Source organism: Neurospora hispaniola, assembly GCF_033458365.1.
Source record: "Neurospora hispaniola strain FGSC 10403 chromosome Unknown B0T23scaffold_10, whole genome shotgun sequence".
NCBI lineage: Eukaryota > Fungi > Ascomycota > Sordariomycetes > Sordariales > Sordariaceae > Neurospora > Neurospora hispaniola.
In genome coordinates, this window is record NW_026944415.1 from 1,069,770 (window position 1) to 1,082,966 (window position 13,197).

Here is a 13,197-nt window from a genome sequence, read left to right on the forward strand (position 1 = left end):
CCCCGGTAATCCCCTTGATTCGCTAGTCGTTGTTCGAGAAACGAATAGGGTCCATCGAATGGGGACTTGCCGACCATATATCATCACCACTTACACGCCCGGATGGGGCCAGTGCCAGAGCCGATAGATACCAGGACTTCGTCGTTTTGGGTCAACTCTTTGACCCTGCATCGATACCACCAGGCCCATTCATTTTCCTGCTCACCACACATCACAAGATTATCGTCAAATTATCTGTGATCAGTTCGCAGCCTGGTGATGTCAAGATCCATAAACATTGCAGGAAAGAGGATCATGAAAAAGTTATTGCGGCATGACTTGTGTTGGCTCCATCTGATAGGTCAAGAGAGCCTCAGCTCCGCATAGGGATGGATAGGTAGTAGATACCCAACGATGCAAGATGAGGAGAACCGAGAACTGCGAAATGCAGAACTTGGACTGATAGGACGGGATACCTGGATTCCATATTATTACCAGCCGTATCATGTTGGTGATCAAGCACTTATCAGCATGCCGGCCTCAACTATTTCAACCAGAAGCATGAGACCGAGGAGCCGAAAAGCTGTCAATATTGCATAAAGGTTGCATATGTGGGGCAGTTCAGTTGTCCGGGGCTTTTGGGTGTAAGTAAAAGTCTCCACGATCGGTTTTCGGTAAATGGCCACTCCTCCATTGGACGCGAATTATGCCAGTTTCAGGTTTCGAGAATTGGCATTCTGCTTCTTGGGCACTTCATTCAGCAGCTGCCAAGGTGGCACTGCCATGGAGCAATGGTGTCGGTGGCTTGGTGGGGAGTTTTCCGAACGTATGTCCGCCAGCAGCTCGATCAACAAGGGCCGCAATCGATACAAGTTACCAAAATTGAGGTGGAAGTTGAAGAGAAGGAGCGGCTGAGGCAGTCCATATATAAGAAGTCGCATACCCGCCGGCGTCGATGGCTTCACTTTGTGTCTCACTGCAACACTGCTTCTTCTACACCAGTCTTCACTCACCAACTAGGTAAAGGTCTCGAATCACCTTTCCCTCAGTTAGCATCTCCGGCACTTCGCCATCATCATGATTCTTTTCCACGTTCTCCTTGCCCTGTCGGCGGCAACCCTTGCTTCCGCCGACACCCTGATCAACACCCTCCAGCAGAATGGTTTCAGCGACTTCGCCAGCATCTACCAAGATGCGGACCCCAGTATTCTCTCCAGCATCGACGTCGGCAGCAACTTCATCATCTATGCCACCAACAACACTCAGTCCGCCGTCAACTCTACCCTCGGCCGTCGTAGGACCACCAGCCAGTCTCAGCGTGCCGCCATGAGTTCGGTGCAGAACACGGCTTCCAGTTCGAAGAAGTTACGCTTCAAGCGCCAGCAGGCTAATTCTCCTGCAGCTGTCTTCCAGTCTCTGCTGAGTGACCCGGATATTGTCAACCTCGGCCCGGGCGTCAACCAGTCTCTCGTTGAGAAGCCGGTCGGAGACGCGGGTGTGCCCACCGTTTTCGCCGGTGCGGGTAAGGCTGTGCCGGTTGTGGGTGATGATATCCCTTTTGACGCAGGTGTCATTAGGCCCGTGGCTTCGTAAGGAATCCCCTCCTCTTCTCTTAACACCAAACTCGCCACTAACGACTCCGCCAACAACAGCCTCCTCGAGATCCCTGGCGCCATCCCCAGCACCCTCTCCCTCTTCCCCAACCTCTCCAACCTTACCGCCCTCCTGACTCAATCCAACCTCACCGGGCCCGTCAGCGAGACCGCCGGCATCACCGTCCTCGCACCCGAGGACAGCGCTTTCGCCGCCGTCAATATATCGGCCCTCACCGACGAGCAGATTGTCGGCATCCTCAGCCAGCACGTCATTGTCAACTATGTCGGTTACTCCCCGTTGTTGAAGGATGGACAGGTCCTTAACACCCTGGCCAACGACACCATTACTGTTGCTGTCAGGGATAGCGGTGTCTACTTCAATGGTGCAAAGGTCACTGCTTCTGATGTCATTGTTGAGAATGGTGTTGTGCATACTGTTGCTTCGGTGAGTTCATCCTTCTTTTCTTTTTTCCTACAACCGTAATAATTGAGGACTTGCTGACACAATATGAACAGCTTGTCGGCTCCGGGGACGGCGAGAACCCGCCCGCCACTGGCGCTGCTGGTCGTGTCGGACTTGATTTAAAGACTCTCGGCCTTGGTGCTCTGAGCATGGCTGTTGCTGCATTGTTCTAATGTAATTGCTAATCTTTGACCGGAAGTTGGGTCACAGGCTGGGTGTTGAAGGTTGAGGAAGGTGACGGAGTCTGATGCGTTAACGATTGTATGATGAATAAATGATCTGTACCCTGTTTTGAATCAAGCCAGCATTGCTCATGACCAACCAGTTACTGGATGACTGTTGAGTACCTGTAGAGCGTTGTGTATGGTAAGTGATAATTGCCGGATTACATTCATGACGGTTAGGGTTGGATGTGACGACACGGCTCGGAACGGGCACTTTCTCGTATGTGGTCCAATCGAGGAGTCGGGTCCAAGGTGATCCGGATTCTTCGGCGTACGAGTTGACTTCTGGTCATAATCATCCAATATGATTGCAAGACTCGCCAGTTTCGGTAATTTGTGCAATTGCGCTCTCGTTCACTCAAACTTGTCCTGTCGACGCGTTTCCGGTATAGGTAGACTGGGACAAATCCCGGCACCAGCGGCCAAACGCCAACTCGTATGGCTCGGATACGATACCAGGGCATAAAGACCTAATCATGATGAAGCACAAAAGGAACGAGGTGGGTGTCGAGTCGAAAAGAACCCCATCTTTCGAAGGATCGAATGCCACCTACCTAGGTCCCCTCTCGTTTGCACGTTGCCGCTGACCAGTGAAACAGACGCCATATAGCGCTATCAGATGCCCTAGGGTCGCACCCACACCCCTGGAAGCCCGGCACGTCGGCGTCATCCGGACATCGCAGTGCAGCCAGGAACACCCGACCCGACCCCACCACACAATGGCACCTGACGACCACCTTCGCGCATTGCCTGCTCAGCCATCCTTCTTATCAGGTGTGGCTGCAATTGAGACATCGAATTTGGCGCGGCACTATCGCTAACAGCTGTCACAGCCCCACAGGCCTCTCACAAAGTCTCAAAAGTGCCTTGAGAGATTTGCCTCGCCGTGACCACCATCCCAGGTCACTTTTGCATATTCTCATCAAACAACTTCCTCACAAGATCCATGTTCATGGACAACACACCAATCCACATGGAACGGCCGTGACCCATCCATCCCTCCATCCATCCATCCACCCATCCATCCTGGCGATGGCGACCATGGCGTGGTGCTTCATCCACAAGGGGCGAAGCGCTTGCTTTGGCATGGGAGTCCTCGGGTTTGTCAAGTCTCTCCATGATTTCACTCTTAAACCTTCCCGTTGCCAAGATCTTCAAAAGAAAAGAGTTTCATATCTTGGTACTTGATAACCAGTATCAACCGCGCTAACACACCTATCCGAGAGCACAACACCGTCTCAAAAGCAATCGCAACCACCGCCACCCTATTATTACACCGCCATACCTTGATATACACCTTAATACACGGAATTGTAATACACCACCTCGACAAGGGGGGCTAGCTACCAGGCCTCCACCTGCCGCCGACGATCACCACCACCAAGGCGTCGGCACTCCACATAGACACACCTTATTTCAACGTCAACTTCGTTACTGTCCCCTCCCTCTCCAGTGCGGCTCCACTCACCGACATCTCAACCTCAACCTTACAAACACATCCTCGTCACAACCAAAACCTAAGAAGTTCAAGATGACAGTCACCACCCCCAACCCTTCCAAACCACCATACCAGCACGAGCGTCATATTGCCGAGCTAGCCGTGCAACGCGCCTCCCTCCTCACGCGCCGCGTCCTCGCCGGCATCCTCAACCCTTCTTCCACTTCTACATCTTCCACCTCCACTTCCGGTACCTCGACACCACAGCTTCATCATGACGACCACCCCGCCTGCCGCGTCAGCGTCGCTTCCATCTCCAAGCCCGACTTCTCCCCCGTGACCGCCGCCGACTTCGCCGTGCAAGCGCTCCTCACCGCCGCCATCCGCGCGCACTTTCCGCACGACGGGTTCATCGGCGAAGAGGACGCGGATGCTTTGCGCGGGGATCCGGTGCTGGCCAGACAGGTATTTGATTTGGTTCGTTCTTGCGCCTCCACCGAGTTAGGTGATGAAGCCTTCTCACCAGCCCTCCCGCAAACCATTCCCGAGATGCTATCCCTCATCGACCTAGGCGGACGCGGCACCGGCTCACCCACCGCCCGCTTCTGGGCTATGGATCCCATCGACGGCACGGCGGCGTTCATGCGCGGGCAGCAGTATGCTGTGAGCCTGTGTTTGATTGAGGGTGGACGGGAGGTGGTTGGCGTCTTGGGCTGCCCCAACCTCGGCATTACTCTCCCCTCTTCCTCTTCCGCTTCCCCGCAAACCAACACTTGCACAGCCACGTACATAATCTCCGAGGACAGCACCCCATCCCCATCCCCTGACACTCAAGATCAGGATCAACAACAAACAACAAACGGCATCCTCCTCAGTGCCGTGCGCTCCCAAGGCGCTACTATCCGGCCCATCGCCGACCAGACTTCCCCAACGGACCTTCTCCCCGCAATTCCCCTCACCAAGTCCTCCTCCTTCACTAAAAATCCCCAAACCACCCCACCAGACATGTCCAACCTCCACTTCATCGACTCCCTCTCCACCCCCGCAACCTCTTCCTCCCTCGTCGCCCGCGTCGCCACCTTAGCCGGCGTACCCAATTACTCCTTCCCCGGCACCGAGCTGTACTCGTCACACATGCGATACGTAGCCATGATCCTTGGCGGGCCATCGCACGTGCAGGTGCGCATCCCCAAGCCGAGAACCAAGGCCACCTATATCTGGGACCACGCGGGCGCACAGCTGATTTACGTCGAGGCGACGGCGGGTAAAGGGAAGGTGACGGATCTGTGGGGGAGGCCGATTGATTATGGACGGGGAAGGAAGCTGGATGGGAATTGGGGAGTGATCACGGCCCATGAAGAGGTTTCTGGGCGCTTGTTGGAGATTGTGAGCGGCATTGTTGGGTGATGAAGGAGGTTGGTGGTTGGTTTTTTTGGAGTTTATGGGCGTGACTGCGTTTGCCTGCTTTGTTGGGGGGAATCATGGTGATTTTGGTGTCAATGTTGGACGGCTGGATACCCTAAGTGATGCGAATGGGGATAGACGGCGACGGCAGCAATGCCCCAAACGGAAACACTTCTTGAGTTAATGCATGCATATTATGACTACTCATATTGATACCATTGAACCAAATAATTACTGCGATCGCCTCCGAGTCCACAGATGTGACAAGCTACCACTGCTAAACTTCCCAGATGCCCAAGCTCCCGGCCTCTTTTCGGTTGGTGCTTCCCGATGTTCGTGGATTGGTAGCTCCTGCAGACTCTCACCATATTGCACATCCCGTTCCCTGAGTTTCTCCAGCATAAAGTCCCGTAACGTATGGGCCGACGCTTCCTTCAACTGATGCGTAGATGCCACTGGCTTCCGCAGTCCACCCACAAACGACCGCCAGCCGCCGAAGATGAGGCTTCGAGCCCGAGTACTGAAAGCAAGCGCGAGTGATAGAACTGTAATGCCAAGTGAGGGAAAGACTTTGGACTGGTCAGCCTAATCATCCAAAATTCAGAACTAATGGGACTCACTCACGCATTAGCAACAGCTGGGTGCCGATTCCCATATGTCCATCGTTTAGTTCCCGTGCGTTCATACCGAACATGGTGGCGAAGAATGATAATGGTAGAAAGAAGATGGTCACAACAGTGAAGACTACTATTGACCTCCCTTGAAGGACGCTCTCGTCTGCTCGTCGAATACCCGCTTTGGCTTCGATGATTCCCGACTGCTGTTGTTTCATGTCAAGCAATTCCCGGATCTGGGTCCGTGTTTTAGCTTGCCTCTTCTCAAGGTCAGCGAGTTCATCACGATTCGATTTCATGTCAGTTAGCAGAGAGCTGGCACGCTCAAGAGTAGAGGTCAGTCCGTCCAACTGAGAAGACGGAACCCCAGAACCCAATCCACGTAATACCTTTTCAAAGTCCGTCATGATGGTAATCTGCTGTGTAAATATCTCTTGCATAATTTGTAGCTGGTCGATGACACTCTGGGCTTCCATTAGGACGGACCATTCGTACTTGATGTTGAGGGACTTGCGAAGCAGTTCTTCGGAGGTTTCGAGCGGATCCTGAGTGTTCATCCTCTTGACGTCACGGCCGAACCGCTCGTATGACTCCGTCTTCTTTTCCGCCTAGGGTCCCGAGTGTTAGCAATGCCATCGTACGTAACAAGGGGTACATTAGACGAACAATTTTGGATATGGCGGAACCGAATATGTCCACTACCTCTGGCCGAAGATCAGGCTTGGTCCTGTCGAAGATGACTTTGGAACATTCATCAACGATGATGAGAGCAAGATCGTAGATCGAATTGATCTGGCCTTTATCGACAGATGCCATGTAGTCCCGGATTGCTCGATGGACTGCAGAGGGATCAGGTTTGTTACGGCCCCATCTCCGAGGAAATGCGGTGATGATGGTATCTGTCGCCCATGAGGTTAGCTTGGAAACACATATCATGCGTAGCGAAACTTACTCTCATCCAGGATCCACATCCACAGTTGGTCAACCATCACTACCCTGGGAATAGACTCCAAATCGTTCTTCATCCAGGTCCCACGATAAACCACCTGTTGTCGGTCTCTCTTGGTTGTATCATCTGCAGTCCAGCTGCTGTATTGTTCGAGCGTGCGTCTCGGATGCAGGGAGGACTCGCCATAAAGATGGTCATTGATCAGTCGCCAGTCGGCGGCCTCGTCGATCAGTTGAAAGAGCTTCGCTGCATGCCATAAATAAGTCCCTAGTCGGCTACTGGGACGCCAGGAAGGAGCATCATCCATGGATTTGTCGCTGATAAATGTGTCGTCAGGTATGCTGTCCTGTCTAAGGACACGTGCCGTCATGACCTTATCAACGACACTACCCCAGGTTCCGCGACGCTTGTTTTGACGCTCCATGTAATAAGTTTCTTCCTTCTGCTGACGTGTCTTGCGTATGACATTCGTCATTCTTGTGAGTCGTTTCTCGATTTCCCAGTGTAGGTATGGCATAAAGAGCACCACGTCGTTTGTGTTTGTGGTAGCACTCATTGGCGACCCCAACGTTGGCTGTGTTCGTGGGGCGTATGGCGCGGATGGGACAACAGCGCAGCGAGGTCGTATCTGGCGGGCATGGGGTGGAAGATGTGTACCGATACCGCCGCGTTCCTGTCCATGCCAAAGTTCGCGCTTTAATAACTTCTCGGTGTTTGACAAACGATTTGTGGGCTTGGACATCCCCCTTTCACGTATGATTGTGCTGCGTTGACGGTCTAATCCTGAGGCTTCACCGTAGTATCTTGCAATGGCATCTTCCACCCACTTCATGTTGTTCGCCTGGAGATGAAAGTAGCGTAACTGGTTCTTGTCCTCCGAGCGCTTGAGTGGTGTATTGCCTATGTCATAAAGCAGCTTCTGAACCGAGATCTTTTGATGGGGGTACTGGCCATGACAGAGAGGGTGGTCGAGGGTCACTCCGCCTTTTCCCTTTTCGTACACAATCACCCAACCATTGTAGCCATAGTTGGGATCGCGCGGATTGTCGTCGATGCTATCGTCGGGTGCGCCCAGTCCATCGATGTAATTTTCCGGGTCCAGCTCTTCTTCCCTTTGCTGGTCCTCGGCCGGCTGCGTTGACCATTGCTGAACCTGAAGCAACAGAGAACGGTTTCGCTGGAGAAGAGGCTTGTGATAGCAATTTGGCTGTGCCAATTCCTTGTCGCACTTTGCTAGTGCCGCCTTGGAATTTTGTATTGCCTGTTGCTTCCAACGCCTTCGAGAATCATCGAGCAAGACAACCAAGGGAGCGCTGTTGGGCTTGGGGGACAGGCGTAGGGTCTCGAAATATTCCCTCAGGTAGCGAACACGACGGAGTTCTTTCCGGACCAGCTCCTTCTCTGTTGCCGTCAAACTTTGGTACAAGGTTTTTCTCTGTGAATATCTCGCGGACAAAAAACAAGCCCAAGCGTCGGTGGGAGGAAGGGGATCGACGTATTGATCGTAACGAGGAGGAGTTGGTTGTTGATGTTGATCCATCTGCTTCAGAGACAGTGAGATGAATGTTGGATGTGGCCAGGTTGGGGGGTTCTTTGTGGTTGCAGCGGGGTTGTTGGCTGCTTGTTCCCGGATGCTACAGTGGCATGTTACGCTGTGTTTCTTCGGAGGTTCAGGGAGAGTGACAGTGGCAGTTGACGTCGGGCAACGTTAAAAGCACTACATGTAGGAACTCGCGATGCTTATATACCATCTGCTTCGGGCTGTGACGTTAATATGTCTGTGATGTTCCTTGCGAAAGCTGAGCTGCAGCTCTAGTGTACTTGATGTAGAACGAAGATGCAACTGAACGATTGGATGGCCGGTGTTGGTTTGGCCTCGCTAAGGAAGAGGGTTGGGTGTTGTTTCCCCGTTGTGCTACCGCTCGGCGCATTCGTGCCTTGCCTTTCCATTTTTCCACGTTGGTCTCGGTCAAGATGCCTCGTTGCCCCCGAATTCCATGGAAATCTGACCTTGCCCCAACAGAAGGCGCCGGTTAGCATGTGCACTTAACTTATCTAGCAGTCTCGCAAGCTATCATTAGAATACGTACCGTGTGGCTTTGGATCTGCGTAGGGAATACGCAGTAAACAACAATCAATGGACACGCCTCGTCCGGGCCAAGCTGGTGCCCAACTACCTCGTGACGATGTCTGCCTTGGGGAGGGGAATGCATGGCGATTGAAGAGAACTAAGTAGAGGTAGCCGAGGACAGGTGGTATGAGGGGCTCTGTTGAAGAGTACAATTGGCTGGGGAAAAGGTATCAGTTTGCGACAGCTTCCATCCCAGGCAGAAGTATGAAGCTGCTGAACGCGCTTTCCATCGTTGCTGATGGTAGGTAGGTCGCAGCTTCGGTGTGTGACGTGTCTTGTATCCAGAGCAGATGCGAGCTGGATGCATCGACATCTCGGGAATGTACCCCTTGTTAGTAAATTGCAGTCAGGCTGATGTATCCCTTAACACTTACACCAGGGGAGTTATGCACCTGGGTGGCTGCTCTTTCCACTGTTGATCGTGACGCATACCCTAACAGTACCTAGGTAGATATCCAAGTACTTCCTTCGTTGACTCCTTCTATTGTTGAGACATCTCGATAAGCTCAAAGAGTCTGAACTCGAGCAGTCTCGGTCACTGTCTCAGCTGTATCCGTGAGGGTTCAGTTTCAATCGGACAGTTTCTGTCCCGCACCAGGGCATCCCGTCATGCAGCCACTTTGACTCGGCAGCGAGGGGAAAGCGGCAGGCACCATGCCGTTGCAGAAATATTCATGTGCGAACCTTCACCAAATCAACCACCACTGCAACATCCCAGACTGACTGTTGGAGATAAAAACAATGCTCGGCCAAGTCTTACAGTCAGCAGTCAACAATCTCGAGACTATCAAGCACTAGTAGCCACCAGAAATGTTAGTCCGCAATCATCTACCACCTGTTGCGCCCTTGCAGCTTAGGTTAGTCCCGCAGCTTTGTCTGATACGTCGCCATGGTTGAGAGCAAACAAACAAACCGAAATTCCCGTGTGTCGACAATGGCAAGAGAACAATGCCAACAACAGGCCCACCCGAGTCTTCCATCAAACGTCCACAAACCGGTGCCTTGAACAACACAAAACCATCCGAACTGTGCACATCCGATTTCTTGATGCTCTGCTGTTTCTGGCTTCGAGTTCCCAGACCTGTAGCTGCACCACCTGGCTGCCACCACAACAACTGTCACAATGCCCTCCACCATGGCAGACGCGGTAGCTGAGATCGAGAGCACCCTCGACACCGGTATTGCCACCATCAAGGGCCTTATTCCCATGATCTGGGTCCAAAGCAAAACTTCACCAGTCCAGTTCCTCGTCGGCGGCGTCGCCGTACTGTTGTCGTACTTGCTCCTCACCATCTCACCACCTCATGATCCGTCCGAACCACCCCTCATCAAGCCCAGGTTTCCAGTAATTGGCCATCTCTTTGGTCTGCTGAACCACCAAGTCAACTACTTCAGCGAGCTATTCACGCGGCATCATTTGCCCATCGCAACTCTCCCCATCGGTAACCAGAAACTCTACGTTATCTTCGATGCGCCCCTACAACAGGCCGCTCTCAAGGCCAAGGACATGGACGCGCAGTCTTTCATGGTGGACTTTGTCCCGCGCATCTTTGGCGTTAAACAAGGTACGGTCGACAAGCTCCTCGGAAAGGATGGCGTGCACCCAAACATCATGGGCGACATGGAACAGGTCTTCAAGTCCGCGCTCTCGGGAGACAACCTTCAGAAGTTGGCCAGCACCACTCTTGGGACCATGGCCGATACCTTGAACGATGTGGATTCCAAGAAGGGCACCAAGATTCCCAACATGTTTCTCTGGCTTCAGTCACTTCTTAGCAGATCCACATCAAAGGCATTGTGGGGAGAGAAGCACAACCCGTTCAAAGACCACCAAGTCATTGACGCCCAGTGGTACGTTACCTTCCCTCTACCTTCTCTTAACCAAAGCTAACCATCACCAAAACATCACAGGGACTTCGAATCCCACCTCGGCCCCTTGGTCCTCGGGGTCCTCCCATCCATCGTCGCCCGCCGCGCCTATCTCGCCCGCAACAAAGTCCAATCCGCACTTCTTTCCTACTTCAGCGCGCGCCATTACGAGACTGACCCGTCCACCTCCTACTTCATCCGCGCTCGTACCCGTCTGCTGAAAAAGTACGATCTTCCCGATGACGAACTAGCCAAGAATGAAGTAGCCATCACCCTTGTCGCCACTACCAACGTTCTATCCACTCTCTTCTGGTGCATCGCCGAAATCTGGACGCGCCCTGATCTCTTACAACAAATTCGCGCCGAAGCTTTGCTGGCCGTCTTTGGCAACAGTCAAAAAGCTCTTTCGGGTGAGGACATGGGAACAAGAACAATCACCATCCCCGCCACCGGCCTCGACGCCAAGTGCCCCCTTCTCGCCTCCTGCTTCCGGGAATCTATCCGGCTTGCCTCGCAGATCGTTACCGCCCGACGCGTGCTCAAGGATACGATGCTCACCGACCCCGTCTCGGGAAATTCCTACATGCTGAAGGCTGACACCAATGTCATGATGCCTGCGAAGGTAGTCCACCGGAACACCGCCGTCTGGGGCGCTGATGCTGAGGGTTTCAACCCGCGTCGGTTCATGTGGGAGGAGCTGGGTCCGAAGGTGGAGAGGCAGAGGAAGGCGGCCTTCGTCCCCTTTGGCGGTGGAAAGCACATGTGTCCGGGAAGACATTTTGCGTTTACCGAGAATTTGGCGTTGATGGCGGCGTTGGCAATTGGATTTGAAATTGAGGGATTGGATAGAAGTAAGTTGAAGATGGGCGACTCCAAGAGGGGCGAGACGGCGAAGCCGTTGCCGGGATTGGAGGGTGGAGAGGTGGTTTTGAAGAAGAGGAAGGGGTGGGAGGGCGTTGAGTGGAAGTTTAGCTGCTAGTCGACCGTGACACCTGTCTCTTCTCTTTGTTCCAGTCTGGCATTCTGTTTGCGGGTGTGTATAGTACGGAGTCTGTCCACTGATAGTAGGGAAGACCGTCGTTCATACGTTGCAAGACATCTGTCCGACAATCGATTCCATGATGCGCATGGTGCTCCCTTTGTAGCGATCGCAAGAGCTCTTCCAGTTTACCATCAACCCTCAATAGAAATTCCAAACGCCCTCTCCCTCCATAAACACACCCGGGGATTCCCTCGCTCCCTCACCTCCCATCCACTCTGACCCGAAAATCAGCGTGGTTTCCATCTCTCTGAGTGTCTTCCTGCCTCTCCCAGCCCTGACGCTGCTATTCCGTCCTTCTCGGATGTTTCCATTTCAAGCCTGGCAGCTTCTTTGGCCTCCAAGCGCCGCTCAGGTCGAAACACATCCGCATCCTGCCCAAACACTTCCTTGGAGCGGCAAATGATGTAGATTGCCGCGCCTGTCGATACTTTGCTTCCCGGCGGCAGGTCAAAGCCGATGATGATATTCTCTCCGTGTCCAATACCCTTGTGAACCAGCCCGTGGCTACAGGCGGCAAACTGCGCAGCGATTCGCGGAGACCAGCTTGGTGGTAGGGGAGGTAAAGGTGGGTTGTGTAGGGGGTTGGCTGTTCCTGTCTGAAAGGGAAAACGCGGAGGGGTTAAAGCCGCCCACCACAGGCATGTCGTCCCCCGAACGATACGGACGACTGGCCGCCAGCCAGCCAAAGTAGTTGAGAACATGATGATACGGCGTCCTCAAATTGCAGCATCCATTCCATTCACTTATTGTTTCCAGGAGCCAGTGGACAATTCTTGGCCGTCCTTGACGTTGTCAGTTTGCGGCAGGCTTGTAGATCATAAACACGCTCCAACTGTCTGGACCACGGTGACTGCCTGGCGCTGTTTGGACGGAAATGAAAACATCTAGGAATTGGGTGCGGTGGGAACAAAGACTAAGAACAAGTGGTGGTTGTTGCGCTTTTTTAGCGAGATGGCGCTCGTTTTGACCGTGATGCGGGCCGAGCTGGTTGCGCGTTTGTCGAAATGTTTATGCAAACGCCGAGTACCGGACATACGACAAACTCCCCATATGCATGCAAGAACGCGAATGGCTTCTTCTCCATGGTACCACCCGTAGGCAGCAAGCATAGTGAAAAAAGATATCCGAAATGGATGATGGATTGACATCAAAAATTACGGCCGGAACGGCCCCGAAGGACAATTCATGGCGGCTGGCACCACGATGTGCAATGCAGGCCCTCCGCCATACTACGCGGTGTTCTTGATCTCCGCGCAATCGACCAAGGTAAGTATGAAGGAAAAAAAGAGGAAAGAAAATTCTAAGAATGAGGGGAGGGGGCCGATATTAAATACCCTTGGTGAAGGGGTCTGTGCACGGGTGCAATTTCTCTGCTGGCTCCACCCAGAATTTCTGGGTGGCTCGTGCACGCTGTTGCGGTGGGCTTCAAGCTGTCAGCTGTCGACCAGGCGGCATCACTGCACCCTCGACTTCCCTTCCGTCTTCGACA

The 13,197-nt window shown here is 53.2% G+C and overlaps 5 protein-coding genes across 5 annotated transcripts; 3 read left to right on the plus strand and 2 right to left on the minus strand.

The window, feature by feature from the left end:
• Positions 1–975: 975 nt before the first annotated feature.
• Positions 976–2,324, plus strand: B0T23DRAFT_46846 (FAS1 domain-containing protein). The gene is made up of 3 exons (XM_062841309.1): positions 976–1,568; positions 1,632–2,019; positions 2,091–2,324. The coding sequence occupies exons 1-3, from the start codon at positions 1,057–1,059 to the stop codon at positions 2,208–2,210; spliced, it is 1,020 nt and encodes a 339-aa protein (XP_062688311.1). The 5' UTR covers positions 976–1,056; the 3' UTR covers positions 2,211–2,324.
• Positions 2,325–3,151: 827 nt separating this feature from the next.
• Positions 3,152–5,298, plus strand: B0T23DRAFT_390261 (carbohydrate phosphatase). The gene is made up of 2 exons (XM_062837866.1): positions 3,152–3,361; positions 3,486–5,298. Exons 1-2 carry the CDS (start codon positions 3,294–3,296, stop codon positions 5,104–5,106), a joined length of 1,689 nt encoding a protein of 562 aa, XP_062688312.1. The 5' UTR covers positions 3,152–3,293; the 3' UTR covers positions 5,107–5,298.
• B0T23DRAFT_46916 (uncharacterized protein) lies at positions 5,221–8,354 on the minus strand. Its single transcript, XM_062841311.1, has 4 exons — positions 6,670–8,354; positions 6,384–6,616; positions 5,728–6,325; positions 5,221–5,672 (listed from the first exon to the last, which is right to left on the minus strand). Exons 1-4 carry the CDS (start codon positions 8,204–8,206, stop codon positions 5,335–5,337), a joined length of 2,706 nt encoding a protein of 901 aa, XP_062688313.1. The 5' UTR covers positions 8,207–8,354; the 3' UTR covers positions 5,221–5,334.
• Positions 8,355–9,920: 1,566 nt separating this feature from the next.
• On the plus strand, positions 9,921–11,645 carry B0T23DRAFT_433000 (cytochrome P450; the record flags this gene model as incomplete). Its single annotated transcript, XM_062840408.1, has 2 exons — positions 9,921–10,648; positions 10,709–11,645. 2 exons carry the CDS (start codon positions 9,921–9,923, stop codon positions 11,643–11,645), a joined length of 1,665 nt encoding a protein of 554 aa, XP_062688314.1.
• A 59-nt stretch (positions 11,646–11,704) lies between these two features.
• B0T23DRAFT_47031 (uncharacterized protein) lies at positions 11,705–12,530 on the minus strand. Its single transcript, XM_062841313.1, has one exon. It carries the CDS (start codon positions 12,407–12,409, stop codon positions 11,936–11,938), a length of 474 nt encoding a protein of 157 aa, XP_062688315.1. The 5' UTR covers positions 12,410–12,530; the 3' UTR covers positions 11,705–11,935.
• Between the last annotated feature and the right edge of the window lie 667 nt (positions 12,531–13,197).